Genomic DNA, 27,484 nt, shown 5'->3' with positions numbered 1-27,484 from the left:
TAACAGCTCCTGAAGGGACAGACAGGGAAGTAGGACACCCCACCTAACTTCAGATGACCCCTGTGCAGGTGTCACAGCCTGAGCAACACATCAGCTATGTGTTCCATGGAGATCCACCTGGAAGCACCGGTTTCTCTCCACAAAGGCTGCCCAGCTCCACCTGCAGCATCTCCATCCAGACCCTGGCTCCTACCCAGACCTGTGGCTGCACAGGCCCTGTTCCCTTGGGAAACCTGTCCCAGAGCTAGAAGCAGCTCCGGCTGCAGGTCCGAGGGAGGGAGGGAGACTACCTGCAGGTCCCAGCACCAGCACAGCTCCCAGGAACCAGCCCCTTCTGCCCGGGGGACGCACTGCCTTTCCCCACCTACTCTAACCTTGGGGCTCTAAGGAACCCTCCCCATAATTTCCATCAGTAAATTACCACTGAATTATTACCCTCATTAAGTGCCATATATCTGCTAATATCAATCACCTGCAAATAAATCCACACATTCCAGTACTTGGTATGCTGTTATCACACTAGAAGATAAACAGCTCAGCAGTCCGTGCACCCAGGGCTCCATGTTTGACTCAGGGGAGATCCTGTGCTGTCCTTGTATCTCCCAGTGCCTCCCGGCTTTCCGGGCAGCCCCAGTGCTCCCCAGAGTCCCCAGACACTCCTCCGTGCCCTGTACATCATCCTGGCTGGTCCGTTGGTGGACACAGCCCAGCAGAGTGGCTTGGGCCACACTCAGTGAGTTTGGCCGAAGCCGAAAGAGGCAGAATGGGAGTTACAGTTACTGAAACTGGAATTTGACCAGGACTGCAACCTCCTGTTGCAAGAAATGCCAAAGAACCGTTGATGGCTGTACGGGGCTGGTTTCTCTATAGGGCAAGACCTTGCAGTTCCCTGATCACACCCACCAGGACTTTGGAATAGCAGCTTTTGCAACAGGGAGCTGCCAGCCCTCCCCATGAGCCCCCCTGTCCCCACGTGGCAGGAACCGTCTGTCCGTGCAGGAGGGACACCTGGATTTGAAGGGGACAGAGCAAGTCTGAAAGTTTCACGTAAGTCACCCCCTGTGAGCAATTTACCTTGCACAGGACTGAGAACTTCACAGGGTTTTGCCAGCGCTGGGTGGGCAAGAAATCCAACCAGTTGGACTTCTGCCCTGCCAGTGTCCCAGCCCAAGCCCCAAGCGTTTTGCCTCCCAGTGTGACTGCATTTTACTGTCTGTCTGCCAGGGATCAGTGGCATTCCCTCGGACCTGGCGTCCCCACTGCTGACTTTGCTGGGTCCTACACAACGTGCCTGGCCAGGGCCTGATGCAAGGAGCAGAGACAGCTCGGAGGACAAGAAGCACCAGCAGCCTCCTCGCCTGGGGCTGTTCCCGTTTTGCTCATGCAGTGTGCCAGCTTTGGGATTTTACTTTTCGTATTGGCTAGACTAAAACGAAGCTGACGTTGCTACCAAAGCTCGGAGCTGGGCTCATCCCCCAGGTGAGACCTGTCCCTTCTGGACACACAGGCTGGCTGCACAGCCTCTCTGCTTGGCAGCTTCTCGTTTTCAAAGGCAGACGGATGTGATTGGAGTGGAAGCTTCAATTCAGGGCTCCGTGGTCCTATTCCAAGCTCAGATACTGATCTCAAACGGGTCATTTATCCCCCTGTGCTGATGGCCACTTCTCCAGCTCCACAGCTCTGCCCGCATTGGGATGTCAGTTTAGGCAAGTGAGGGGAAAAAAAGCCTTTCATTGGAGCTCTGCTAGGAAAATGCCAGTTCAATGATGGCAAAAAAAAAGTCCCTTTCAGCATTAGTTGATTGCCCAGGCAGTTTGGCAATGCCAGCATCGCCTCTGCAGCAGAGATGCTGTTTCCTTTCTTTCTGTGGTGCCTTGTGAGCAGGTCCCCTGTGGCTGGGACCTTTGGGTGCTGGTGTTCTGGCTTCCCTGGATTTGCCCCACAGCAGGGACCACTGTGTGCACTTGTGGGTTGGTCCTCCTGCCATGTCACGCGTTTCCGTTTCAAAGGGCTCCATCCATATCAGGCTGCCCTTTAACAAAAAACACTTGATATGGGTTATTAATGATATTTACAGGATAACTGCTTGGCAATTATTACCTCTGTCAGATGGCAATGAATCAGTCCCCTTCCACCAGCATCCTCTGGCAGGGTGTTCCTCTGGCATGCTCCAGACACAATGATCGATTCCCATGCAATGGGGTTTCTTGGCAGTAAACACTGATGTCTTGTGCATGCACAAGGTACCAGAGATTTTTACTCTGAGCGCCTCTGGGAGCGAGCAAAGGCAACACCAATGCTTTCTCCCTTCCTCCTGCCCCAGGCATGGCCCCTCCTTCTCCCCCCTCTACTCGGTGCCCTGCCTTCTCTCTCCCCTTTCCCTTTTCCCATCATTTTCCACACACACAAGCTAATAAATGCTCAGAGGTGGCAGCACACCCCACCTGCCCTGCATCTGTGCTCTGGGCTCACACCTGGAGCAGGGAGGGCAGCAGAGCCATCCCCTATAAGCAGCTCATGCCGAGCTGTCCCTGAAGACAAAAGGAACATGAAAGATCAATTCCTTCCACTGCAAATAACCCCCTACAGCTTCCTTCTAGTGGCTTATTCCTTTGGTGATGTCCCCTGTTTGATGTCCCTGTCTATCCCATCATCTGCAACATCCCCAGGAGTACCTGGCTCCTGCACTCTCGACTCCCTCTGTGGTGGCAGGACACCATGGCAGGAGGGGACAAGTCCTTTCCCCTTGTCTGAGCTGGCTGCTGCCTGCCAACACACATGCCACACCAGCACCTTTGTCAGTTCAAAATGTGGCCTCTCCCGAGACATCAGCAACTTCCCAGGCCAGGGATCGACTGGTACCTCTGCAGGGTGGCTCCCAAGTCCGCAGCTCCCACAGCCCATCCCAGCACCTCCCTGCTCCATCCCTGTCCACTGCCAGGGGCATCTGAGGAACTTGTCAAACTCTCCTGCAGAGAGCACGTGGCGAAGGTGTGGCTCCTGCCTGGGGACCATGCCTGCAAGGCTGATGACAGATAGCCCAGCCCGATCCGCAGGGCACATCCCTGCACCATCGAGGGCTCCGACCTCTTCCCGGTGCAGGTGCAGGGGAAGGGAGCCCGTGCCCTCTCTCCTGGGCAGGCAGCGGGGGCTTTGCCTCTCTTTCCCACTCCTCTCATCCCTTTGAACCTGGAAATAAGAAAGAAACTGCTTTCCCCTGCCAATCCCATCTTCAAAGCCCGAGCGGCGGGGTCCGGCGCTGGCACAAAGCACACCATTGTCCATTCCGGAGGCGGAGAGTCGGCCAGAGCACAAAGGCCGGGGAGACGCTACCCACCGCGCCGGGAAGCTCGCCCAGGCCAACAAAAGCATCTTCTCCTGCCCCGAGTCCGAAGCAGGCGAGGGAGGGGGCCTAGGGTGACGGTGAATATGAGCTATTGTCACCGAGAGCCCGGAGCATGGAGGGACCTGCAGAGGTGATCAAACGGCCCAGGCCTGAGTGGGAAGGGGTGGGGTGAGGGGGGACATCCAAAAAAGCCCTTGTCCCTCTTCAGATCTCTCCTTATCTCCCCTGGCTATCTCCTGGGCTTAGCCTGGGTGTACCTGCTTGCAATTACCTCCTGCAAGCCAATCAGGCGCTGAGCACAGCCCTCGGTCCCCTTGACTGAGGTGATTTATAAATGACTCACTGGCTTATTTGAGCACAGACTCCTGCACACCTCCTCGGGAGCACCTCTCTGCCAGGGCTTTCTTGCCACATCTGCAGCTCCCCTCGCAGAATCGGCCCTTTCTCTGCCCGGCGAGGCGCAGGTAACCCAGCTCCAACAATCGTGCTCTTTGTCTGGGTGGGCGTGGGGGATTTACACTCTGGTTGCACAGCCACTGGGTGTGAGTTTCAGTATTTGGAGAACTGGTACTTCTTTTTTTTTTTTTTTTTTCCCCTTTCTCTTTTTCTCCTTCTTATTGCAAAGGGGATTTACAGCAGCAGATTTACTCAGGAATTAGCAACACCACCGATCCAAGAGCTTGATTTATGAAGAGAGGCTGGAAGAGCCAAATATGTGAATTAATTATTACTAGAATAAATCCTGCCATCTTATCCTGGCTGGCTCGTGCTGAGATCTGTGGGGGGATTTGCTTGGTATAGGAGAGGCAATACTGATGACAGACCCTCTGTTTCTAGGTCCTTGTTATGACCAGAACTTTCTATGCATGGGACTATGTAAAGCAGTCCCTGTCCCAAGGATGTTGCAGCCCAAATTAGACTTTGCACGTACAGGCACAGGGAGAAAGGATGTGGACCCTGCAGGCAACGGCTGAGGAGCACCCGCTGCGCACCGGAATCTAACCTAGACAAGGGGTCTTTGCTGTTCAGGAGATCCTGGTGCACGGGTGCATGGCTGTGGGCATGCAATCCAATCAGGAGGGAATTTTAAGGCTGGGAATGACAAGTGCTCCCAGACTGGGACCTGTCAGACTGGGTGCAGGGTCTCCAGCTCCTCCCAGTGCCATTTCATAGGATGTTTAGGTCCAGTCTGGGCAGGTTCCCTCATATATAGGCAAAAGAAAATACCCCCATATGCTTGCTCCGTTGTGGTAAACTGCTGTTCAAGCAGCTAAGATGCTTTCTGCTCTGCCCTGATAAAACTTGTCTACTCCTTACTTGTAAGCGAGCTGAAAACTTAAGCTGGGGACCTGTCCTTCCTTGCCTTGAAGAGAAGTCCTTGGAGTGACACTTGTGGCTGGCCACACAGTATTTCTGCCCCAGGTCAGAGATTCCCAGCAGAGAAATGCGTCCCATCCTCTGCCTCTGGGGAAGGATGGACTGGGTGATCCCAGAGGTGTTTCTCCTTCTCCAAGAGCGAATCCGCAGGGGCAGGGAGCATGTGCAGGAGCGAGCTCTTAGCAGGCATCTCGGATAAGTGTTCGCAGGCAGAACAAGAATGCTGCAGTCTGCAAACTTTTTAATTCCTTGGGATTTGCATTGCCCACCTGCTCTTCACAGGTGGAGGGCGAGGTCTGTCAGAGGCATGTGGAGAGCAGAGACTCGTGGCAGTGAGGGATGCCGAAGTTTCACTCCTTTCCTGCACTTTCCAACCTTCCCTCCTCTCCATCCCAATGGCTCCGTGTGCCGAGGGAGCTCCAAGGGGATGTGGAGGATGGACACACTGCTTCCCAGGGGACAGACTCAGATGCCGTTAAGGGCAGGCACTGCTCCCAGCACCTTTGTGCCACGCTCAGCAAGGTGACACCTCTGGGGGACCACAGTGGCTTTCGGAGGACTGTGGTGGGGTGATATCTACATCCCAGACCGCAGCACCCCAGGCCATGTGCCTGCTGCCTCACCCCAGCCCAGCCCTCCCTCGGCGAGGTAGGGTGCTGGATGCAACTACAAAAGTAATGGAGAGTTAGGGTGGGGTTGAGAACAAGTGGGTTAATCAAACAAATCACAGAATGGGCCAAATCTGGGCTCATTTGCACTGGTGTCAGTGCAGAGCAGATCCCCCATGCCCGTGGCATTTGCTGCATTTACAACAGCATTAAAAGGAGCAGAAGCCGAGCCACTGGATATAAGCTTTTTACCTAATAAACAGCCTTTGAGACAAACGCTTTGGCTTCACCTTCAGTAGCTGGCAGATGTCTGCAGATCTTATTATTCTGGTTACCAAGCGCAGAGCTAGTTTGGTTAGAAACTCGTGTGAAGTGGTACATCAAACATTGGCACCGGCCCAGCGCCGGCAGAACAAGAGAACAGTGCAGTGCTCCTGCCCGGTGCCTGCGCTGGGCTGGGTCGCTTAAAACAAGAAAAGGGCCATCTGCCTTATGGAAATCACCTATTTAACACTCCAAATATTTAATCTAAACAAAAAGAAAACATTGATTTAATGCCTGGCTGCTTCATGGCAAAAGTGTAGGAGTGGAGGAATGGGATGGCTGCTCCCGAGGGGCATGTTAAAGCCGAGGCTGCAGCACGGTGCAACGTGATGGGAAGGTGGGAGCTGGAGGGAAGCGGAGATGTCTCCTCCCTGCCCCTGCAGCCGTGGCATACGGCTCCCTCCGTGCCTCACCGCGGTCGGGAAGGACCAGTTATCGCCTCCCAGCACCTCTCTCCCTCCTTTCCCTCTCCCTCTGGCTTTTATTCCACTAGCCATCATGATGGTTCCTGCATGCTGCTCATGGAAAATTGGCTGAAACAGCAAAGTTTTGACTGAACTTTATGGCACTCTGGCATTTTGTCTTTTCTGAGGCTAAAAGGTGTTTTTGGGATAGGATATTTTTCATAACTGTTCTATAAGCTGTCCTAGAATCAGCTTTTTCTATTTCCAAAGGGCAAAGGTTAAGAAAAAGTTAAACCCCAGGGTCAAACACTGTGTGTATTCAGTGTGTGGCACCGTGCATGCAGCCAGCTGCTCAGCCTCCTAAAACACAACCTCCACTTCCCTGCTTCTTCCCCTTCCCCAGACTACTAGGAAAGATGTTTTTATCTATATACTCACGCCAGAAATATGGGACTATAGATCCAGCTTTACCAAGATGCTTTCTTCCTGTATCAGTTCATTTGGAGATGAACCCTATGGCAATTCAGAGCCAAAGGTAAAACAGAACTAAATTGGATCAAAGCAATTTTAACTGTGAGCAGAAAGGTGTGCCCAGTCAAACCGCCCAGCTGAAGACACTGACCCAAATGAACGTGCTGGGGGTCCCGTGGTGACGACCTCCTGGTGTGGCCCATCAGCCAGACTGATGCCAGGAGGTCAGAGAGAGTGAATAACCCAGGAGCACAGGGGTTGATCCACTGGGCTGATCGGCATCTGATAGCAGAGGTGAATTATACAACATCCTTTTGAAATACCTGAACTGACTGACAGCAGAAACCTCCTTTTCCTCCTGCCTGTGTGCTTTGTGAGCCCAGCTCACACCAGAGGCGTGAAAGGGAGAGGGAAGCGGGTGTGCAGCATGAGGGTGAGGCAGAGTTCAGCCTGAGGGAGCACCCAGCACTGCAGTATCCAGCACCACAACACCCAGCACCGCAGTATCCAGCACCACAGCACCCGACACTGCAGCATCTGGCACCGCAGAGCCTGGGGCTGCAGCCACCCTGTCCTTCCCCATGCTGTGCCCTGGTGAGGAAGCACAGCACAGGTCTCAGGAGGAGGTGACGGCTTCCTCACCTGACCTGGTGAGTCTTGGGCTCTTTCACCGTGTTGCCCCAGGGCTTCCATGGCACCTGCAGCCGGAGCTGTGAGCTGCAGGTTGGGAATCACGGTGGACACAGTGCTGAAGGCACTGGTTCAGTGGGACAGGAGTCAAGACCTTGTCCTGGTGTCGCAACCAAACCCTTGCACCTGTGCTTGCCTTCTCCAGGCAGACCTTGTCTTCTGGGGTAGGGGCGAGTTGCTTTTTATAGCCCTGTGTTGGGCAATGGAGCTGGGAGAGAGGCACTTTTAATGAAGATTCATGTGAGACTTGGAAGAGAGCAGAACTCTGAACTCCATCAGCTGAGAAGTAATCAGCAAGATCTGCAAGTGCATCACCTCATGCAGGGGGAAGGGGGGGATGGAGGGGGGCAGACAAAGGAGGAAACATTATTTCACTGATTTTTTTTCTCCCTCAAATTTAGCAGAGGCTTTCCCTGAATGTTCAGCTCTTGCACTGGAATCAGTTGGGGCCCTTATATCACAGGACGAGATGCTTTTCCACTTAATTTCGACTCACACTCCTTGGACTGGGCTCCCTTTTCTATGCCTATGCCAGCACAGGAAAGTGGCTTTGTGCCAGTGGCTCCTATCAACACTAGCCAGAAACTTCAATGTGACTTTCCTCTTCCCAAACACAGCTATCACCAGCACGGGGACAGAAGATAAGAGCTTAGTAAGTGCATTTGCAAGATGAACACTGGAAAAAAGGTCTGTGCCTGACGTGCATAGGCTGGTTTGAGACTGGCAGGCCAGGGATCAGCCAGGTATGAACAGATGGGACTCTTAGCTGATGACCTACAGGGATGGTATCTTTCACCTGCATCATATTCTTGGAGAGAAGCAGTTCTGCCTTCGTTTGCTTGCTCCAAGTATCACACCACAGTTATGTACCCACTGTGTCACAATTTCTCCAAGACCCCAAGCTCAGTAGACGTACCAGTGAGGCCAAACTTCATGTTTCTCAGCATCACCCACTCTAGCCAACACACTGGAGGAATGGGCTTCCTGAAGAGCTTGTAACAGGGGCTCTGCACTTGAAGCTCTTCCCCCAGACCTCATCCTTTATTTCCATGCCATACTGGAACAGAGCTCTTGAAAAAACTGGTCACTGTCACGCAGCAACTTACTGGCACTCTGTTTTTCCCTCCACACATGTTGCATTGCTTCAGCATCCTGCCCCAGCTGCAGGATTTAAAGCAGCTCTGCAGCTTGCCGTCATCTTATCCCATCAACACCAGGACAGCTGGCTTTGCCTTTTTTTCAAGGAGCAGTCACACAGTTCATTCTCTTTAATTCCAAAATCTCGAAGGTTTAACCTGCTGTTTGATCTAGGGCAAGGCCAGTGATAAGCCAAGTCAAGAACTTGACTCTGTCCGAGACGCTGACATCATTAGTCTGTTTGTTTAAGATGGAATTTAATCATGGGGGTATTTTTCCCTCTACTTGCCTTGTTTATTATTTTTCGTGATTGCCAGCACTTTCACTCAGCGGGGGAAATTCATTAAAGAGCTGTGATATAATTGGCTGATTCAGTCTGTCTGATGGCAGGCACACTGCTCGGCAAGTGATGGAGCCAAGAAATAAAGCTAAGGGAGACTTCTTGCATCAGAAACTCGGGTGGGTTTATCACCCTTCAGAAGCCTGTTGCTGAGCCTGGACCTGGGCCTCCAATTATTCACGAGGGAGAACTAGAAATCTAGAGCAGAGCTGCGGGGCTGGGACCTGGGAAAGGCTGGGCATGCTGGCAAGTGCTCAGCAACGGGCTCTGGAGACAGGAACAAGGCTTGTGCAGACTGATGTAGGAAAACCAGGGAATGACCATTTATCGGATGGGCTTCTGGCATGCATGTGGGGACTGGGAAAGAGCCTAGGACACCGCTTAGCTTTGGCTTGCAGCAATCCTCCAAAAAGTAAAGCTTGTAATTGCTCTTGGAAGGGTGTCTCTGGCTGAAAAGGAGCAGCGGGGTTGCCAGGGTGTGCATGCCTGCAGAGGGCACTGGATTAAGCATCTGGCAATGCAGGAAGAGGGGCACATCTCCTTCACCTAGTGGGCCCTCCAGAGCCATAGGCTGGGGTCCTCCCAAGCCAGCGTGGGTGCAGAACAGAGCCTGGAATCACAAACACCCCATCGCTGGAGCTGTTTTACAGCAACCTCCGCTTGATTTCCCCTGTGCTCACTCAAGTAGCCCTGGCAGGAGTGGGGGTTGATGACCTCCCTTTCTAAACCCATTAGCTCTTATTTGCATAATGATTCTGTTGACCTAAATTCTCCCAAAAGTTTCATCTGCCTGCATCATACTTTCCTGCCTGCCCTGGACTGCTGGGCTGCTCTGCTACATATTACTCATGTCTTCCAGCCTCCACTCTGAGGTAACTGCTTATCAGCAAGGACTGACATTAGTCCTACAGATGGACATTTTGCTCATCCTGGTTCCGCTGAACTCGGTGTCAAGGTGTGCACTGATTCAGCGGTACTTACAGGGTCAAAAGAGGAGAGGGGAGGACCTGGTACATTCAAATTACTCCATGAGCTCTCAGCAACCTGGATGTTGTTTCTTGATTTGTTCTCTTGACTGAATCACCAGCTTTTCCCACCCCCTCTTCTACTCCTGTGTTGGGCAATGACCCACTTAGATACATGCCATACCACAAATAATTACCAACATCCTTGGTTTATAGCCGACCACTTCCTCCCTCCACTCCCAGCCTCTCCAGTATGATTCTCCCCTCTTCTTAGGTATTGCTGTTCATAGTAAAATAAGGATTGTCTGAAGTTCATCACCTTTCTTTGGTGAGACCCAGCCACTGGGCAGGACTAGTCCACCCAGATGTTTTGGCATCTTCATCACTGAAATGAATTAGCAACGGTTATCTTTCTGCACATCACTTCCTAGAATAAACCAAGGATTCATCCACAGCCTCTCGCATCGAGTGCGAAACAGGAAGGCTGATGAATGCAAATGAGACTACTCGGCAGCATAGCCAGAACACCTCAGACGGAAACTGCCTTTCATCATGGTGCCAGTATCTACCATGGCAATGTCAGGGCTGCCCAGCATTGCAGTCTCACCACCCCCACTGGCAGATGGTGAAACTGAGGCATGAGAAAGGTCAAGTGACTTGCCGGAGGCAAAAAGGCAGTCGCTGGCGGAGCTAAGATTAACACCCATGCTCATCTGCCAGACAATCCAGGACGCGCTCCGGTCCCCTTCACGTGGCATCGCTCATTAGCATCACCTCAAAATAGCTGGGAAAAGCTCCCGGTGCTGGGGAGCAGCAGCCCCCGGTGCTGGGAGAAGCCACTCCCAGGACCTGCCTCTGCGCCACAGGGAAACTATTTAGGGTGGAGATGTTTGGGGAGGGCTCCCAGACGCTGGAGGTGTCCGGTCTGTTATATTGCAGGTGGGGCCAGCTCCAGTCACATTCTTGGCTTTGCTTTTTCTTTTTTTCTGGGAAAAATTTAAATGATCCAGCGATGAACCACGCCAGGCCTCGCTATGTCATCGAACGTCCTGCATATTCGGTCAGCCTCTTCGATGAAGAGTTTGAGAAGAAAAGCAGAACCTACCCCGTTGGGGAAAAATTGAAAAACCTCTTCAGGTAATATAGAATGCTATAGCTGGGGCAAACATAAACCAGATTTGGTCTGGAATTGGGGCATAACTTAGACCTGGGGATATTAGTTCCCATTTTTCTCCTGGGAAAACTTCTCCGTGATCTTCAGGGCTTTGATGGACGAAAGGCACAGGGGAAATGCAAATTGTACTGGAGCAAGTGAAACTGGTTATTCTTTTCACTGCCTCAGCTGTTAGGCTGTAAGGCAATTAAATAAGCAAAACAGTTTGCACTAAGCGCATTTGGGATTTGGGGTTCTGTTTTCCAGTGGGTTTTTAATAGTGAAAAAGGTAAAATTGGTGATGTAAGTACAGGTGTGTGAATTACTTCTTTAAGCTTTCCGACTGGGATTTTATTTTATCAGCTTTCTGATAATAAACAGTACTGGCTTTCCTTAAAGATCAGTAATTGTGTAAATAAAGATCGATAAACGTACTGATCGCTGTCTTGGAAATCTAGCTCCATTCCTTGGAAAAGGGAAGGCAATAATACAAGAAAGAGAGAACATACATGTTAGCAGGCAGAGATGTGAGATATTGCATGTGTCAACCCAAGAAGCAAGCTTCTTTCAGACACGCTCAGAGTTTTTTTGACCGAGCATCTGAGAAAGTTCATCTTTGGCTCTGTGCAACTGCCTCATGACTCTCTGAGCTGTGTTTCTTCCCTACAGCTCACCTGTGCCCTATGTGAAGGGTATCAAGATACTGGGGAGCTAAATCCTTCGAGAAGGTCCCCACAAAAGTCCTCCATGGCATGTACAGTTAGTTAACTGCAAGAGCCTTGCACTCTCACAGGGAAGGGCTGTGCACCAGACACTGGGCTCAGGATTTGGCATGGGAAAAAGGTTGAGACATTCCAAGGAAGATCCTTCTTTGCTCCCTTGCTTGCTCACTTCCCAGGTCACTTCCCTCTTTACTTATTTGCATTTTTTGTTTGATCTCCTGTAGATGTTCAGCTTCCAGATTCAAACTCATCCTCTTTAGCCTGTTCCCAATACTTGTATGGCTTCCCAAGTATAAAATTAAGGACTACATTTTGCCTGATGTTCTCGGTGGGCTCAGTGCAGGGACGATTCAAGTGCCACAAGGTGAGAGACAATGACTTTCTGGGTCACTGGGAGGGGACACTTTGCCACTTCAAGTAAAGGTCTGTAGATGACAGCTGATGGCAGTCGGGGGGGGTTAACTACCTTTACTGCTGACATGTATAAACTCAAGCTCCACCTTCAACCTGGTTGTCCCTGTATTTCTCCGCGGTGCCCTTCCCTGCCTTCTTTGGCCTCTCCTGCCCAGAAAGCAGCAGTCTGTGCTGGCCACGGCACCTTCTTGGAGGTGATGTGAGTGTGAGTGGGGCAGGGGGCTGACACCAACTGCACGGACCTGCCCATTTCCTTTATGTTTTCCAGGGATGGCCTTTGCGCTGCTGGCCAACCTACCTCCCGTCAACGGGCTCTACTCCTCCTTCTTCCCCTTGGTAACATACCTCTTCCTCGGCGGTATCCATCAGATGGTGCCAGGTAAGAGTCTGCAGAGCAATTTGCTGCACAAGGCAGTTCAGTTGTGGCTGGGAGTACTCGGTGTATCCCAGAGTAGAGGTGTTTGGACATGTTTGGTCTGTCAGCGGTTTATGGGATCCCTGATTCTGGCTGCACAGCGGGATCTCACCCCAGTGAACCGCTGCTGGATGCTGCCAGGGAGCTGGCTGCGGTGACGGGCTGGGTGACTCGGTATGGACAGCCTAACCTGTCCAAGTGCCTTCCAGGACAGGATGCTCTCTAGTGAAAACTACTGACATCACCGTGTTGTGCTGTAGGTACTTTTGCAGTCATCAGCATTATTGTTGGCAATGTCTGTAATGAGTTGGCTCCAGAGTCGGACTTCCAGTACTTCAACCATACTACCAACGAGACCAGTGTGAATACCACAGCCCTGGAAGCGGCCAGGCTGGAAATCTCTGCCACGTTAGCCTGTCTGACAGCCATCATACAAGTAAGGACTTGCTGCACTGCCTCTTCCGTGTCCTTTGGCCAGAGCTGACCCACACAGAGTCAGCTGAGCTCTCTCCCTGGAGCAGAGATGGTGGTAGCAGATGCTAGAAGAGGCCTCACTCCTCAGTGGATGATGCCTCAGAATAGAGGTTTTGGGGGGATCCCACCCCAGCTGCGGTCTTGGTATGAAATCCTTCAAACAGACTAGCCAAGAGTGAGGCCAGCCACTGGGGCAGGGTGGCAGCCAGCAATGACACCCCAGCACCCTGCACCTTTCCCCTCCCCATCCCTGCTCTGGGACAGGCTGCTCAGCCCAGCCCGTGCCATGGCTGCGTGGGAGGGATGCACCCTCTCTCCCAGCGGAGCAGCCTGCCCGGCACGGGCACGCTCAGGCTCTGCACCTCGCCCTTTCAGGCTGGCATTCTTCTGATAACGCCTTGTCTGTCCTACCCTAGCTGTGCCTGGGATTCGTGCAGTTTGGCTTTGTTGCTATCTACCTCTCAGAGTCTTTCATCAGGGGCTTCATGACAGCAGCAGGGTTGCAGATCCTCATCTCCGTGCTCAAGTACGTCTTCGGCTTGACAGTCCCATCTTACACCGGGCCCTTAGCTATCGTCTATGTAAGTGGGTGCTCTGGACAGGGGCCTTCCCTGCACCTCCTCCCCCAGTGACCACCATACCCCAGGCATCACTGCCACCCATGCAAGGGAAAGGGGGCTCGGAGAGAAGGAAAGGGTGGAGGGAGGGGCAACATGACTATCTGCACCCCTACACTGCTGCCACTGCATTTCCTATACAGTATTATCTGAGTCCTCATCTGCTAGTTTCTAATTAGAAATAATGAAATGGGTCTGGGGCTTGGGGACAATATGAACTGTGTTGCTTTACAGCAGGAGTCTTGCACAATTGTTAGCAACACAAACTTTTCCTATGAGCAGGTTTACCCATTCCTGGACTTTCCTGCATCTTCCATAGGTGCACTCTCCATTGATGCAACTAGGACTGCACTTAACCGGACAGCAGAGACCCAGGGCTGGTTGCTGGTCTCTCAGCAGCAGGGTTTCTAGCACTTGTCTCATCCTCATCACATCTCAGGGTGTTTGCAGTTGATTGTGATAAGAAATGCTCTCCACTGTGCTGTGTACTTTGTCCAGAGTCTCTGTTTCCCCATGACACTTTCTCCTCTTCTCTCCCCTTTAGACATTCATTGATATTTGTAAAGGTCTGCCCAAAACCAACGTGGCCTCCCTGGTCTATGCCTTGGTCAGTGCTTTGCTCCTGATCATTGTCAAGGAGCTCAACCTAAAGTACATGAAAAAGATCCGGATGCCCATCCCCATGGAGATCATCATCGTAAGTGACGCACGAGCTGTCCCTTGGACCCTCCAGGAGACAGTTCCTCCCCTCTCCTTACAGCCCTGGGACACCCACTTCTGCTCACAGAGGGCCCATCACGTAGAGCATCTTTGCACTGAATATGACATGGCCCCCATATGGCTTGGGGCCAGAAAGTGGGCCATCCTCATAGAGGATACCTCCGATGCCCAGCTCATCCCTGTTAGACTGTACCTGCATCCTGGTGATGCTGAGGATGAGGAACATAACTCCTGCTGGGGAGGTTCTCTCCTTTCCTAGCCTGAATTTGGTGCTAATTTTCTACTGTCAATCCCAGGAGCACAGCAAGCTCAGTGCTTCTGAGAGAGCTCATGCTCTTTCTGCTTACTGCTCTTTTATCTTCTGTACTTTCAGGTAATAGTTGCGACCGCAATCTCTGGCAGCTTTAACATGCCCGAGAAGTATGGCATGCCAGTGGTTGGGAAGATCAGCATGGGGTAAGTGCATGTGCAGGTCTGACACAACTTCCAGATAAATTTTATTCCTCCTCTTCTTCCTCCAGCCTGGAAAACACCTCGCTCTTCCCTGCTGTATGACAGTCCCCTTTCTGGACTCTCAGGCAGCACTGCTTGAGCCCTCTTACACCACTGCCGCCATCCACTCAAGCTGTCCACAGTGTAGACACGGATTATGTCATTCCTGAACACACAATCTCCTCACCCACTTCACCGGCCTCCAGACACCAGTGTCACAACTGCTTCTCGCCTCCGCTCTGAGTGCAGGTTCCCAGCACCAACCCTCCCCCTGGTGAACAAGTGGAAAGACATGATCGGCACAGCCTTCTCGCTCGCCATCGTGAGCTACGTGATCAACTTAGCCATGGGGAGAACACTGGCAGCCAAGCATGGCTACGACGTGGACCCCAACCAGGTAACGCTTGGTCTGGAAGGACGCAGTCAAGGACCGTTCCCCTTGCTCTCAGGCGTGAAAGGAAAACCTCGCTGCATGAATGGCAAGCTTTCAAACGGGCTCTGCTTAAAACAGACGTGCTGCTCCCATGCACACAGGCTCGCGTGGCAGCTTGCCATGTATGGGTCAAAAGGACATGGCAGATCCATCTCCCATGGACTGGAGAGAGCCTGCAAAAGGGAAGAGAGCCTTAGTCTGAGCTCTCTGCTTTGCTTTCCCTCCAGACCTGAGCCTTCAGCCCTGAGCACTGGCACAGACGGCATTTTTGCAGGTTGTTGGAGCACAACGAGGCACATGTTATTTCTCACTGAGCAGAGAAAGACCTGGATTCCTGGTGTGTCACCTAGATACTGCGAGAGGCAGGACATTAAATAATCCTCTTTTGTCATCACTGGCACAGTGGCAGCTTTCAGTAACAGCCATGCATACCACATGAAGCCCTGCCCTTAGTGTGTCAACAGATGACAACGTGTTTATGTGGAATTGTGCTTCCAGGTTTCCCTGCTATGCCACAGCTCATTCCAGCTCATATTGGAAGGAAAGGGTCTGGGACACACTGCAGGGAACCCAGGTCCCTTTCCTGGCCCCACAACCCCAGGCTCAGGCACCTGCTCTCCTGCCTGGTAGCTCACACGCGTTAGCAGGGCAGGACAGGCAGCTTTCCTCTCTGATGACCACATTCCCCCATCTCCACAGGAAATGCTGGCCCTGGGCTGCAGCAACTTCTTTGGATCCTTCTTCAAAATCCACGTGATCTGCTGCGCTCTCTCTGTCACTCTCGCCGTCGATGGGGCAGGAGGCAAATCACAAGTCAGTACCCTCTTTCTCCTCCTTTCTTCCCTACGTGACCCTATTTGACCAGCTGCTGCACGCTGCCAGCCTGACATCACTGCTGCAGGTCTGCAGAAGCTTCATATCTGAGTGCTTCGCGTTGCTGTTGTTAAAGCAGAATTTCTTGCCTCCCACCCCCACTTTGTTCCATGGATGGTTCTTTGGATTGGTCCCAGATGTAAGGCTGTAAATCTGCCTTCCCAGTCTGGCTCCCTCAACTGAGCAGAGCTACCACGTGAGGGAAGCTCAGGGTTATCTGCAAAGTCCTAGCCTGTTTCTCAGAGGCAATCATCTGCTCACATAAAACACTGCAGTGAGCAGTTGTGTCGTTGGTTGAAGCAGCAGAAAAAGCCCAGAGGGGGGTTAGGAAGACCCTGATGTTTGCTGAAATGATTTCTTTCTTTTCTGCAGGTGGCAAGTTTCTTTGTGGCCTTGGTGGTTATGGTGACTATGCTGGCTCTGGGGATCTATCTCGAACCTCTTCCAAAGGTAATAAACAGTGTGGCCATTGCATCACATACTCTTACACACCCAAGCAAAGGCACAGTCTTGCTCCAGAAAAGCTTGATGCAAATTGCTGCACAGCACAGTTTGCTCCTGGCCTGGGGTCCTGTCTGCACTGAATCTCTGGAAGCAAGAATAGTCTAAAGTAGCATGCTCAGGTCCAAGTGAGACCTTTGTGAGCGTCACTGTTTCCCATTCCCTTGTGGTAACTGGACCAAGGAAGGCAGGTGCTGTAGAAAGTATCTGCTGCAAAACGTGGCGCATCCACACTGCACATCCACATCCCTGCCGATAAATGACCCCCTCTTCTCTGCAGTCTGTCCTGGGAGCCCTCATCGCGGTGAACCTGAAAAACTCCCTCAAGCAGCTGGCTGATCCCTTCTACCTGTGGAAGAAGAGCAAGCTGGACTGCGTGAGTGCCTAGGGAGGGATGGGAGGCACCCACCTGCCTTACCCTGGCAGCTCAGCCCACGGCTATGTGAGGCAGAGGCAGGGCAAGCTGGCTACCCCCTCGGCAGGTGCTCGGGGGCAGGAGGGTGGTATGAGTCCACTGCAAAGGTGGGTTTCGCTCTCTCAGTGGGATCATGCTTCCAACCCCTCGCCAATGAGGTGCTGAGCCGCAGCAGAGCCTGTCCTGCCCAGCTGAGCACTCTCATGCTTAGCGCACATATCAGAAAGGCCTGAACTATTACCTGCTCTGTTTAAATGCCAATCAAGTGCAGAAGCCTGTTTGCCCAGAACTAGCCAAACCGGCCCTGCTCAATATCTAGGAGTCATGACTTAAAAACTCACACAATAGCCCTCCAGGGTGAAGAGAGCCCTTCACAGCGATAAGGACTCCAGGCACTGGTTGATGTATAAACCCAGGCAGGGGGTGCGGGGGAGTGAGAACGGAATTTGGAAATGTCTGACATAAAAAGACAGTGTTTGAACAGGACTCCCACGGCTGAGTGGTGTCTGTGGACACTGAGCCAATATCCTGTCAGGTCCCAACAAACCGCCTTATCGGAGAAATCTGGAGTCCAAAGGGGCTGACCTGAATCATCAAGAGCTTTCCCAAAATACTGTTCAAACAGGTGCTGGAGAAGAGACAGGTTAGCAGTCCAGGCAGAGACTTCACAGGGCTGTGATCATGACGTGAAGGGACACTCCAGCACAGGGCATGAGCTACAAAAAAATGGTCCAAGCTTAGGAGTGAGCCCGGCAGACTGACCAGACCAGGGATGTGCGAGGTCTGAGCTGACACGGCTATGCAGGCAAGAACCGGCAGAGCGGGAAAGTTGCTGATGGGAAGATGTGATTCTCTGTCAGGAATCGTTTATGGCAGTTTAACCACATCTCTGAACAGGTTCTGCTGATGCCTGGTGGGTAGGATGGAAGGTCTCGGTCAGCTCTGGCAGGTCATCTGAGGGCAGGTGAAGTTATTGCCCTTTATCGGAGCTCACGGAGGGGAGCACAGACCTACCCCACAGCGCTCCGCAGCCCCCAGCCCAAAGTCCGGGCAGACACCTGAATGGATGATGGACCGAGCAGAGATGCACGGTGCTGCCTGGGGAACACCCTGCCAGTGTGTCTCTGCCAGATGTGGTCACTGCAGCGGAGGTGAAGGGCAGTCAGAAACCCCTCCGGTTTGCCCTGACTGTGCTGGGTTTCCACTGAGCTGCTGGAACAAAGCTCTTGCTACCAGCAACCACAGCCAGCCTACAGTTCAGAGAGCGTGGGGACCAGGCAGATGCCAATGGAGCGAACTGCATTCCCCTGACCTTAATCTCCCTGGAATTTGAACTAGATTCAGTGTCCTGTCCTAAAATGGGAAACACCGTTCCTGGCTGTTGTCAGACCATCAGCATTCATTACCTCAAGCCTGGTTGTGTTTCATGCTAACTGCAGGCATCACTCCATAGATACAGCCCAGCTGGATGGAGGGAAGCACTTACTTGCCATTTATAAGTACGATGCATATAAATTAAGATGCTGAAGTCATCAAAGTTCTCTGATTTGTCCAAGGTCAAAGTCATGTTTTGTCAGTCTTGAGGGTGGGTTTATAATAACCTCATAAAGATTCTCAGAGGGCAGGTTTATATGCTTAGGCAGGACTAATTTCATATGGAGAGAGGTGCTCAGGTGCTAATATATAAAAATGACAAATGACAGAGCTCTGAGCTGAGAGGTGGAGCCCGTTTTGGTATGCTCTGTCATACTTTGTCATCAAATCTGTCCTGTGTTCAGGTCATTTATTGTAGGTGCTCAGACGGTTTTCAGAGAGATGCTCATTCCTTCTGAAATGCTCTGACAGCAGGAGTTTTGTTGCGGCTGGGAGCAGTTATTGAGCAGCAGACGGTCTGATCTGCAGGAGCCTTTTCTTGACTAGTTAGGCTGATACTTTCTGAACTGAATGAGTGGTACGGGTGCTCATGGAGCTGTGAAGAAACACACTAGCTGCATTTACAGCTGAAAAACTGGGGCTTCTGGCAAGCTTCCTAGCAATGATGTTTCACATGAAAGCAAGTAATAAACTGTATCATTAGAATAGCTGCAGAACTCAGGTCTTGGTCTTTTGATCCTGAGTTGTGTAGTTCTTGGGGTCCAGAATATTGGCACAGAGCTATTTTCCAACTATCACTGGGCTTTAGCCTATGGTAGAGTAAAAAGACCTGCCATGCTCTTCTCTTTCTGCAGTTGGTCTGGTTGGTGAGCTTCCTGTCTGCCTTTTTCCTGAGCCTTCCCTATGGAGTTGCTGTGGGCGTGGGATTTTCCGTGCTGGTTGTGGTCTTCCATACCCAGTTGTAAGTACCAGTGCAGCTACAAAAAAACAAAAGAGAAGAAAAAAGGTCCCAGTTGCAGAATAAACAACAGATTATTTTTATAACCGACCTCTGGCCCATGTTTCGAAGGAACGCGTGGCAGGAGCCTGGGGGAGTGCAGGTGTCCTCCCCGGCCCCTGGAATGTGCAAACAGGAATGGCAGGCGCTAATTTACTGCCTGCATTCCCACTCCAGCGCATGGTTAGCGATGTGCACATCCCAAGGCAGGGGGAAGTCTGAAGGTATTTACTTCAGCACGAAAAGCTACCTGCATAGCTCCCAGCAAAAAATCCTGCTCATACAATGAGCCTCATATATGTGCGGAGAGTGGTGTGAAGCTTTCACACCATTTTTAATCCATCAAAGCCCTTTATTAATATTTCCCAGTCTGGGATCTCAAACTGCTGACTCTTTTTTGCCCTGTAGACTCTGCAGGGATGAAATCTAAGTATTTTCATAAAGCAACTTTTCAAATCCTGGTATGGAATGTGAAGCAAAGCAGTTTTCTCCCCCTGCAACACTTTTGCTAATTCTGATGGCCTCTTTTCTCCTAGCCGTAACGGCTCTGCCCTGGGCCAAGTAACTTCCACTGACATCTACAAGAACCCTAAAGCCTACAACAAGGTAAGCAGAAACCAAAGCATCCTCAGAGGAAATGCCGTTCTTTGCCACTGGTACCCAATGTGATCAGGAAAGCCAAGCCCATCTCCGTCTCAACAAAGTTGTTTGCTGCTTGTGTCAGGGGTAGCAGGAGAACTGCTGTTCAGTTTGACCTTCCCAGTTATCTGCTACCCAAACTCCCAGCCACCCCCCACCCCCCCAACACCCTGTCACGCCTGGTTTGAGCTCTTGTCTCTGTTGCAGGTACATGAACTTAACGGGATTAAAATTGTGACCTACTGCTCGCCACTATATTTTGCAAACTCAGAGATATTCCGCGAGAAGATTATAGCCAAGGTGAGCAACGCCCTAAGAAACTTCTGCTTGCAGCCAATCCCAAATGGCCTTTGCTTTCTCCTGTATCGCCACATGGAGATAATTAAGCCTAGGATGATCAAGAAAGATGGTCACATCCATCCTCTACTCTTCCATCCTTTCCTCCCTGATCTTCAGGACTGTTTGTAGACCTCATTTTAGAGGTTAAGTGTGAATCCTGGCAGGTATCCTCCTCCAAGCTCTGCCAAAGCAGAGTCATCCTGCTTCTCTGCTCTCTCCTCCCTGCATGTGCAGGTACTCTGAAACAAAATCTGAAGATGTTGTTTGGTTGCCATCAGGATCACCTCACTCCTGCGCGCAGCCAGTGCCGTCCTCCTGTGACACGTGCCACAGGCTGAGAAATAGCAAGAAAGAAATAGCAGCCCCTGACTAGGAGGCTAAATAGACTTTTTCAAAGAAAACTCTCTCTTCTCCACAGACCGGGGTGGATCCTGGTAAAGTGTACTTAGCCAGGAAGAAATATGTGAAACGGCAGGAGAAGGGGACAGCACAACCACCAACAAAGCTACCAAAATTCCTACTGAGGCAGAACAAGGTAACTCAGTTTGGGTTCCTGTGTCGATGAGTAAGACCCCAAGTCCCCATCAGACAGCTCCTCTTGTCACAGGATTTTCTGCACTGTCTTCCACTTTTACCACCTCTTGCCTCCTTTACTTCCCACCCACATCTCCATTCCTCCCAATGGCCAAAACCTTAAGATGCAAGAGAACTGGAAATGGCTGGGAGCAAGAAAGCTGTAGAGATGCCTAGAATGAAAACACGGTGAACGATCTGCTAGAAACCAGGCTTGCCCTCTTTCTCTAAGGATGCATCTATGTCAGTATTTCAGTTCGAAAGTGTCCTCCTGAAGCATGTTTCCCAGTCATCCCAGCTTCATTTGGTTTGCATTGCTCAGAAGTCTTGAAATATGTGAACAAGAATAATTTAAAATTAACCTAACATACTCCAAACCCCAAGGGACATTCAGTCTAGCTCCAGGCTGGAGTTAGTCCACATTAAAACACTTCATGCCACTGAATACCTTAGGCACATTCACATGTCAGGATCTCAGCTTGCGCTGATTGATGTGCCCTGCCCTGACTGTGCATTTGTGCTTTGCTGTAGACCTTGTCTTTGCAAGAGCTCCAGAAAGACTTTGAAAGCACCTCTCCAACAGATACCAATAACAACCAGACGACTACTAATGGTGCCAGCATCTCCTACGTTACATTCCGTCCACCTGCCAATGGTGCTGGGCAAGTGAACACCTCCAGTGAGCTGGGCAGCATCTCTACCCTACAAGGAAGCACTTTCAGTGTCATGCCTACAGCAGATGTTGACCCTGTGATGACAGCACCACCCTATATCAGCTTTCACACCATCATCCTGGACATGAGTGGAGTGTGTTTTGTTGACCTCATGGGCACAAAAGCACTGGGCAAGGTTAGTTCTGTATTAGAAACACAGCCAAACAGCAGGTACTTTCTACTGTTTTGGGCAGCTCCGATACCCTCCTCAACAGAAGGTTTGTGTGGCTTTCTCCTTCAGTATCCCCAGGACACATGTAAAGCCCTGGATAAAAGACTGTATAAACACAAAGCTGGAGCAGCAGTGTTATTAATCCTCTCTCTCCCCTCTCATCCCTTCTAGCTGTGTTCCAGTTATCAGAAGATTGGGATTAAAGTGTTCTTGGCAAACGTGCATGGTAAGAATCCACGAAGAACACATTTCCATGTGATCTTCTCCTATTTATGTGCTTCTGACAGACAGGAGATTTTTTTGGGGTCTTTATGCAGACTGTGCAAGTTGTCAGCCTTTTGTTGGACCAAACCAGAACAGATGATCTGTGTGAAATAGCTCCTTTCATTTGGGAAGTGATATGACTGGAACATGTCCACATTCAGCATGTAGAAAAATAGTTCCCTACACTCTCGTTTATGCAGCAAACCTGCTTCTTCCCTATGCATCCCAGCCTTGTTTTAGCTCCAAGGACCAGTGTCAGCCATGCACACCTTCAAAGGCTTTCTTCTTTGCTTTCCTTCTTGCTCACGTGCCTTTCTGTTCTCCAGCCCAGGTGTACAATGACATTAGCACAGGTGGAGTCTTTGAGGAAGGAGGTCTGGACCAAAGTCACATCTTTTTGACAATCCATGATGCTGTTTTGTTTGCACTGGCAAATATCAAAGAAGTTGTCCACCCGCCCATCTTAGAAGAGGTAAATTTGCTCCCCAGTTTTTCTCCAGCTCTCAGTGTTCCACTATTAGGTTTAGATGCTGTGGCAGCAGAAAGGAAGAACAACAACTCATTACTGCACCTAATAAAGTTTCTTGTTTATCTCAAGTGGTAAAGGTCTAAATCCAACAATATATTTCATATCCTAATTCTCATGTATAGGTCAAGCACCTACTGATTGAACCGATTTCAATGGAAATTCAGAAAGGTAAACATGTTCTGCAAAGCCCTAGCTGGGAGATGATGTTATCCCAGCCTGGAGAAGCCAAAAGAGCTTTCCTGGCACTATGCCCTCCATTTGGTGTTGCCTGGAACATGCAGCTGCACACAAAGGCATAATTTGGCTCCCAGAAATGAAGGCAAAGCACATGCACCTGTCCTTGAACAGCCTCAACATCCATGAATACTTCACTGGAAGGGAGGATAAAAGGCCGAGGCAGGAATGGGGCACATGCTGACAAGACAGGGTCAGACAGGCTATTTCCCCAAACATGGATTGGTTCATTGCATAACTGGAGTGGGAAACAGAGCAGTGTTAGCCAGTTATCTCACGAGAATAAGTTAAGGTATCTCATATCTTCGCAGAGAGATATGTAAATGCCAGCTCAGTCACAGGATATAAACAACTGAGACACAATTCCTTCTGTACCCCTTCTCCCTGGGCATTCCCCCGGGAGCACGTGTGTTGTTTTAAGCCTGGGTTAGTAATTTTTTTTGGGCCTTTCAACACTGCACTCTGCTAATTTGTGGATTTGATTCCTTCCTGCACAGAGGCCAAATCAGACAGAGCTCTCCATCTACGACGAGTCTGTGGACGAAAGCAGTGCAGAGTTCAAGAACCTGGAGGAGGTTAGTTCTAATGCCAGGGGTCACTTCTTCAGCTGTGGACATAAGGTGGAGATCAGAAGTTGTGGTTGGGATTGCTCAGATGGAAAGTACCCTGTGCCATTGCCAGGCAAACTGCTAGTAACAGTAACACTTTGAAAAGGTAGCTGGAAAAACAGTTTTAAATCCTCATCATGAGGAGCTCTGGCAGGCACCTGGATGAAGGAGCAGCTAGGTTACCCCACAGGGGAACCCTTTAATCCATTCTGGGCCACAGAGCTCAGGTTCACAGTCAGACCCATGGTGTTCATGCAGTGGGGTGAACTTGGAAAACCAGGTTTAGCTCAAGTCCAAAAGAAGGGTCACTGGTCAAGTCTTTCAGCACTGACTTTGTTAATGCTGAAGTGATCTGCAGGCACTGAAGCCAGGTCCCTGGGAGGAGATACATTCCAATGCTGACCTTCCCCATGCTATCCATGCAGAGCTGGAAGCGGAGCAACCTCCCCACCGCCAGCTTTCCCTTGAGAAGAGGGGCTGGGAAGGGTTGGAGTTTCTGGTGGCATTTCTCTGTGTGACCGAATGGCTGCTGAGCTGCATTGCTGGGTTTGTGCCATGGCACCAGCTCTAACCCAGCATACCTTGTGTGCCCTTTAGGAGATGTTTGGAAGTATGTTCCACTCAGAGACCCAGACAGCTCTGTGAGCGCACAGGGAGCGTCAGCGTGCGGGCAAACTCTCCTGAACAGGCTCCGCTCTCCCGTCCCTTCGTGAAGAGCTGCACTTCTACCTGGGGTTACAATAAGTTGCAAAGCAAGAGACCGTCACACCTCTTGAACCGATAAACTCCTCCCCCGTTCCTGCTCTACTTCTGGTATTCAGAGCAATGGACTCTGGAGCAGGCAACAGAAATCTACGGAAGCAGGAACTCAGGAAATGCTATCTCATCAATTACAGAAGAGAAGCGAGTTCGTTTGAAGGCAGGTGCCTTAATACATGGGACAATTAGTCATTATTGCCAAGTGCTCTCCTTTGTTTCACACAACTGCACCCTTCTGCCCACATAGGCATTACGTAATTTGGGCATCCCCCTTCTTTCTTATCCTTCCTCCCTCTTTTCCTGATGAAGTGAAATACAAGCAAATATGAAGAGCCTCTCAAGGCTTTGATTCACAAACAAAAGCAACTCTTGCAAGGTGCGGCGACGCAGCTTTGTAAGGTAATGTTGTTCTAAAATGTGCACTGACCTTCAGGGTTTCTGCACAGTAAGTGCAAGCCCCTGAATTTCCCTGCGCGCCTGTGTAGCACCACCTCTGCCTTTCCCGTGGCCCCTCTTCCATGACCCCCTTGTGCTGCTCTCTCTGTGACCCAGAATCCCAGAAATCACTGCCTCAAACCAACGCTGTATTTCTGACACCCCAAAGTACCTCGATACTCTATCTCAGTAGGGCTACTTTCTGGATTACAATTTTTTTTCTTACTAATAGGACTAACTTGTAATCAAAAATAAGAATTCCTTGTTATAGTATGTTTCATGCATATGTTGTCCTGTCTGCCCAGCGGGTTGAGTATGTGCTCAAAAGACCCAGGGTCCAGTTCAAATCCCCTCCGAAGTTTTTCAGGGATCTTTCTACTGACTGAATGGCATTTCAGAGAAGGCTCTTAAGACTGTGAATGGCATAAAAACATAAATCCTAAGGGTGTTCTGACTCTTCCCATCTTCTTGTTGACTGGAGCAACTAAAAGATTTAGTCCAGAACGTGGATGGGTTCTTTGGGGAAAGATGCTTTTCCCAAATCATTTTGATCACAAATAGAAAATTCAGGGCAGAGAAGGAAGCCCCTTCTGCAGGCTTTTCATGATGCCAATGACAGAGAGCAGTAAAACTGAAATTTTAGTGTATTTTATGCCTGCAACTAGGGAACAGCCCAAGTGACACCCCATGCTATGCAGGGCTTCTGGTGACAAGCTCTCAAATGGTCACTTGTGCAGCAAGAGAAAACTCTTGCGATATTTCCGTAACAATTCTCTACTACATGTTCAATGATTTTCATTAAAATTCACCACAGGCTAATGCCACCAGGACCATCTACCTCTCAGGCAAACAAGCCTGCCTCACTAACCCAGAGATAGACAGCTGAGATCTTAGTAATTTCTAAAAATCCGACATTTATTTATAGTTGAGTGATGCTAATAACAACTGGTATTTTAGTTTCTTTTTCTGATGCCTTCCCTTCTTACTTGGTGCTGATGTTGTGACGGTAATGACAAGATGGCAATATAAAGCCTGAAAAATCTAAGCGTAAGCCAAGGGTTAAAGGGACCCTTTTTTCTTCAGTGCATTTCAACCTCAAATATGGCTTTTATGAAAATAAGGTTATAAAAAATTTAAGATAAAGATACATACCGGTATGTCTTCAGTTGCAATGGAAGCAATTTCTTTTGTTTGAATTTCAAATCTTCCTACAAAGTACTTTCAGCACTGGGATAAAACGCAAGCATCAACAAGAAAAACCAAACAGCAATGCGACAGTCTGTTATCTTTCCATGAACACAAAAAATAAAAAGTGGCCTTAATAATAAAAGTAAATTATATTTTAAAAAGTTATTTCTATTTTATTACTCTAAGATATTAAAAATATTAGCAAGCTTTAATGTACAGTTTTGAAGTACATATACATTATTGAGCTGATTCACTAGCAGATTGCTAGGAGGCTTTCTGGGGAAAGTGGGGCTTTCCTTACAGCTCCCAGATGTCCCATTTTTAAGGAAAATAGAGCTTCATGAACCATCATAGCTAGACAACCATTAAAGGAAACAACATCAGGACCCTGACAGTTTGGTTTTATGTAACACCTCATTAACTAAGTCACCATTTCTCTACCTCAGTTTCTGATTATGTGGTGCAGGAGAGAGTAATAAAACCAAAGGAGGTTAGTTTCCAAAAGGAAAAACCCGCTAACTAATGGTTATTACTTATTTTAGACAGCAGTGATTTTTTCCAGAGCCATGTATAGCTCATTTTATAAGTTAAAATCGAGAGACTAATTCTCTTAAATGATCTTTGAGGGTGATTACTCATGGTCTTTTGTTACTGCCTGAGCGCTCGTTTTAGTTGCTCGTTTGAAAAAAGGCAACAACGAAATCCGTGCAATGGAAAAAGAAACTCTCCTACAGTAGCTAATCAATATTTCTGTACCTCTGAGGTGGCATCACATTAAATGAGGAAAATGCCAATTTCCAGTTCTTCATTCAGGGTTAACTGCAGCAGGCTGATTTCACAGTCTCAGGGCCTGACAGGCCAAACACAGGAAGCCTCAGAGCAACAGACCATGTATAAAAAATAAGACTGTATTTCTTGAAGTTCCTACAAGCATAATGGATGGGATGTCAAGAGAAATGGCTTGAAAGCAGCAGCACTGACTATATGCTCTGCAATTCTGATGACCCAGGAAGAAGAATACCTCGTTTCTGTAGCCATGGGCCAACTGTGGCAATATATGTAACATCAGTAGGCAAATGGCATTGTTGCAGGCACAACATGGCCAGTTCAAAGTCTGAATTTCCAAGTGCTCTGGCAAGAGAATTAGGGAAGCTCAAATTCATGCTGGAGTAGAAAACTTTTTATCTTCCAGTGTCCCTTTATTGCTCTTTAACAGTGATGTTGATGTGTAATGGCTCTGAAGCCTTACCTGATAAATGCATGATGTATAACCAGCTCAGAAATGTTTGTAATTTATTTAATTTAATATCGGTTTTGTTCTTTTTTTGATAATAAAGAATGTGTGAATAATCATCATCTTCTGCTGATTTGAGAGAGGTTTTCCATGGCAGCTCCCATCTGGTATTAAGCATCTCGGGACAGTTTATACCACGGGAAGATGGGATAAATCTTCGAATTCAGTACAAGACAGCTGTGAAGAAGGGAAGAACGACTTTTCCCATCATGCTCCTTGGGGAAACTAGGCAAAAAGTAACGCATTTTGAAAACCGGGCGGATTTAAACCCTGTGAGGAGTGGGACTGGCACACCCCAGGGCCCACCACCATGCTGCTGGGGCCCGTCCCTGTCTGACCACTGTCCTCCTACCTAATTTTGTGGCCCCACTGAACGTGTGTGTGTGGGGGTGTTATTGTCCACGGGCCCCCGAGCACCCCGTCATTTTGGCAGCAGCACCCTGAGCCCTCTTGGCCTCCCAGCAGGATCCTGGCA

At 49.8% G+C, this 27,484-nt stretch overlaps 1 protein-coding gene across 1 annotated transcript; it reads left to right on the top strand.

The window, feature by feature from the left end:
- The first annotated feature begins 955 nt into the window (after positions 1-955).
- Positions 956-27,068, top strand: SLC26A9 (solute carrier family 26 member 9). The gene is made up of 22 exons (XM_037410744.1): positions 956-1,047; positions 1,225-1,479; positions 10,673-10,799; positions 11,762-11,901; positions 12,220-12,330; positions 12,627-12,802; positions 13,257-13,421; positions 14,002-14,154; positions 14,551-14,633; positions 14,919-15,066; positions 15,802-15,915; positions 16,348-16,425; positions 16,757-16,852; positions 19,120-19,226; positions 19,799-19,868; positions 20,109-20,201; positions 20,659-20,775; positions 21,345-21,662; positions 21,870-21,924; positions 22,289-22,434; positions 23,223-23,300; positions 23,931-27,068. Exons 3-22 carry the CDS (start codon positions 10,675-10,677, stop codon positions 23,976-23,978), a joined length of 2,421 nt encoding a protein of 806 aa, XP_037266641.1. The 5' UTR covers positions 956-1,047; positions 1,225-1,479; positions 10,673-10,674; the 3' UTR covers positions 23,979-27,068.
- Positions 27,069-27,484: the final 416 nt, after the last annotated feature.

The sequence above is a fragment of the Falco rusticolus genome, chromosome 17 (genome assembly GCF_015220075.1).
Source record: "Falco rusticolus isolate bFalRus1 chromosome 17, bFalRus1.pri, whole genome shotgun sequence".
Classification (NCBI taxonomy): Eukaryota; Metazoa; Chordata; class Aves; order Falconiformes; family Falconidae; genus Falco; species Falco rusticolus.
This window is presented reverse-complemented; position numbering and strand designations above follow the sequence as displayed.

Bases quoted from the DNA above. Each gene is read 5' to 3' on its own strand.
- SLC26A9 (XM_037410744.1), top strand. From the start codon at position 10,675: ATGAACCACGCCAGGCCTCGCTATGTCATCGAACGTCCTGCATATTCG. The intron at 12,331-12,626 runs GTAAGAGTCTGC...GTTGTGCTGTAG, and splicing joins TATCCATCAGATGGTGCCAG to GTACTTTTGCAGTCATCAGC. The intron at 13,422-14,001 runs GTAAGTGGGTGC...TCTCCCCTTTAG, and splicing joins GGCCCTTAGCTATCGTCTAT to ACATTCATTGATATTTGTAA.